General features: G+C 48.7%; 1 protein-coding gene across 1 annotated transcript in view; it reads left to right on the top strand.

Annotated features, from left to right (window-relative positions):
• The first annotated feature begins 835 nt into the window (after positions 1-835).
• fzd10 (frizzled class receptor 10) overlaps positions 836-3,230 on the top strand; it is a 3,181-nt gene continuing 786 nt past the window's right edge. Inside the window, exon 1 of the mRNA XM_030061148.1 lies at positions 836-3,230. This exon is cut by the window's right edge and continues 786 nt beyond it. Coding sequence (XP_029917008.1) covers positions 1,486-3,230 — 1,745 coding nt within the window. The 5' untranslated portion in view covers positions 836-1,485.

Raw genomic sequence — 3,230 nt, 5'->3', positions numbered from 1 at the left:
GATTTTAAGATCTCAGAAAGTTTTTTTTTTTTTTTTTTTCATCCCTATAAGCTTCAGTTAGCTCATAGAGATGTTTTTCCCCATGTTCAATCATTTCTGAGCTATGCCATTGTTACTGGAATACTGTGCAGTCAGTTTTTGGCTTGTTCCCTTAATTTTTATGGCATGTCTTTGGCTAAAAATACATAATGATGACCTTAATTATAAGGGTGGACTAGTGCAAAGCCTGCCAAAAATTGAGAGCAGCTCAATACTGCACAAAAACATCAAACATTATTTAAATTCCAGTAACAATAGCTGTTTAAAGATATTCTCATTATTATTTTATCTGAATGGAGTGGTGCTCATGAAAGTCAACTCGTCTCTGTGGTGTCTAATAAAACTTAATTCACAGGAGAAAGCGAGGGAACTTACAAAAAAAAAGATGAAAAGAAAAGCAAACTCGCTCTGCACTCATTCTGCTCTCTCACTCTCGGACCGTGGAAATTGTCAGTTGTGACCAAGGGGACTGCTTTTGGTGCGCCACAAACCCGGTGCGCCCCTGAGCCACTGCGCAACGTTTGGGATGTGCGCAAAATATGTTCAAATGTGTCATGTTGTTGTGCTCCAAGTTTTCGGTCGACCACAAAACAAATGGGGGACGGGAAGTTTGCTGTAAACCTTTAAAAATGCTGTAATGATTGGCCAACAAGCTGTTCCGCACGATTTGAAAATAATCAGCGTGTCAGTGTCATCTTTCTTATGCAAAGTAGCTGTCTTTGAAGGCGGATCTTTTGGCAGGTTAGACCGGGACGGAGGCTCCGACCAGCTCAGACTAGGGCTGCCACCAAACGCAAGAACTGCCTGTCTACGGGAGCAGGATAATCCTAAATTTTTTGGGGCACATTCATCAACGCGGATGTATATTTTGGTTATTTTTGCTGAGTGGTTTCCTGTGAGTGCCTGGCGAACTTAACCAGCGGCGGTGCGAAAGACGGGATCAATTTTATTTTTGTTATTTTTCCAAGTTATGGCACACGGGCTGATGTCGTATTGCTGGACAGTGATATACTCCGGAAAGTGTCATGAACACTGAAGACGATCCTCAAGTGCGCCCTTTGGAAGCGAGTTGGGAACACATTGGAACACATAACCATCCCCAATTACAAGAAGTAGACTGAGATGTACGCAGCAAGAGGCTGAACTACCTTCAACAACTCGGCGACAAACTGCAGCCTTTGAAAGCATGGACATGAGCGCACACTGTTTTCAGCCAGATAACATTTTCGGACCCGCTACTGGAAATATCTTTTCCCTAAACCATTAAACCAGAAAAAGAAGGAACGATGGCCGTTCTGTAAGTTTTCCCACACACCGACCTGACACATAAACATCAACTAGATTTTATCATAGCCTCCTTTTTAATGAAAGCAACTTGTGCGTTGTGATAGTGGTGAACATTTAACCTTTCGTAGGAGGTGAGGTTCAACTTCTTAAGAGGTGAGAATGAGTTCAGCTGCAAAACTCAGCCTCATCTATGTGCTGCTTGTCTGCTGGAGCTGTGGAAGCCTGGCCATTAGCTCAATAGATCCCGATCGGTCAGGAGAGGGGGGATGTCAACACATCAACATCCCCCTGTGTAAAGACATTGGCTACAACATGACTCGCATGCCAAATCTGATGGGCCATGAGGACCAAAAAGAGGCAGCCATTAAGCTGCATGAATTTGCCCCGCTTATAGAGTTTGGATGCCACAGTCATCTTAAATTTTTTCTCTGCTCCTTATATGCTCCCATGTGTACGGAGCAGGTGTCCAACCCCATCCCAGCCTGTAGGGTTATGTGTGAGCAGGTCAAGCTTAAGTGCTCGCCCATTTTGGAACAGTTTAACTTCCCGTGGCCTGAGTCTCTAGACTGCTCTCGGCTGCCCACCAAAAATGACCCCAACAACCTCTGCATGGAGGCCCCCAACAACGGGTCGGACGAACCTCCCAAAGTCTCCCACACCCAGCCTCCAGATTTCAGGCCACAGCGGCCCCTGAACGGGCAGGACCTGCACCTGAAGGGCAGTGGCAGCAAGGAGACATGCAGCAACCCTGGCAAATTCCACTATGTAGAGAAGAGCGAGTCCTGTGCCCCCAAATGTTACCCTAAAGTGGATGTATACTGGAGTCAGGGTGACAAGCAGTTCTCCCTGGTGTGGATGGCCATCTGGTCCATCCTCTGCTTCGTCTCCAGCTCCTTCACTGTGCTCACGTTTCTCATCGACCCACAGCGCTTCAAATACCCCGAGAGGCCGATCATCTTCCTCTCAATGTCCTACTGTGTTTACTCTGTGGGCTATCTCATCCGGCTTTTTGTGGGGGCTGACAGAATTGCCTGTGACAGGGACAGCGGGGTCCAGTATATTATTCAAGAGGGTCTGGAGAGCACGGGTTGCACCATTGTGTTCCTCATCCTGTACTACTTTGGCATGGCCAGCTCCCTCTGGTGGGTTATCCTGACCCTCACATGGTTCCTGGCTGCAGGGAAGAAGTGGGGCCACGAGGCCATCGAGGCCAACAGCAGCTACTTCCACCTGGCTGCGTGGGCCATCCCCGCCGTGAAGACCATCATGATCCTGGTGATGAGGAAGGTGGCAGGGGACGAGCTGACGGGCGTCTGCTATGTGGGCAGCATGGATGTCAAAGCTCTCACAGGCTTTGTGCTCATCCCTCTCTCCTGCTATCTAATCATCGGCACGTCTTTCCTCCTGTCCGGCTTCGTGGCCCTCTTCCACATACGTAAAATCATGAAGACAGAGGGAGAGAACACGGACAAGCTGGAAAAACTGATGGTTCGCATTGGGGTTTTCTCTGTGCTCTACACTGTCCCGGCCACCTGTGTCATCGCCTGCTATTTCTATGAGCGGCTCAACATGGACTACTGGCGCATCCTGGCAGGGGAGCAGAAGTGTGTGGACAGCAGCGGGCCAGAGTCAGAGGAGTGTGTTATGAAGACTTCTATTCCCGCCGTTGAGATCTTCATGGTGAAGATCTTTATGCTGTTGGTGGTGGGCATCACTAGCGGCATGTGGATCTGGACCTCAAAGACCCTGCAGTCGTGGCAGAATGTGTTCAGCAGGAAGCTGAAGAAGAGGACGAGGAGGAAGGCTGCCAGTGTGTTCACCAGCAGCGGGTCTTACATCAAACCTCACCCATCTCTCAAAGGGCACAGTACTAAGTATGAGCCCACGCGACCCCCTCCCACATG

This window comes from Myripristis murdjan, chromosome 9 (genome assembly GCF_902150065.1).
Source record: "Myripristis murdjan chromosome 9, fMyrMur1.1, whole genome shotgun sequence".
Classification (NCBI taxonomy): Eukaryota; Metazoa; Chordata; class Actinopteri; order Holocentriformes; family Holocentridae; genus Myripristis; species Myripristis murdjan.
This window is presented reverse-complemented; position numbering and strand designations above follow the sequence as displayed.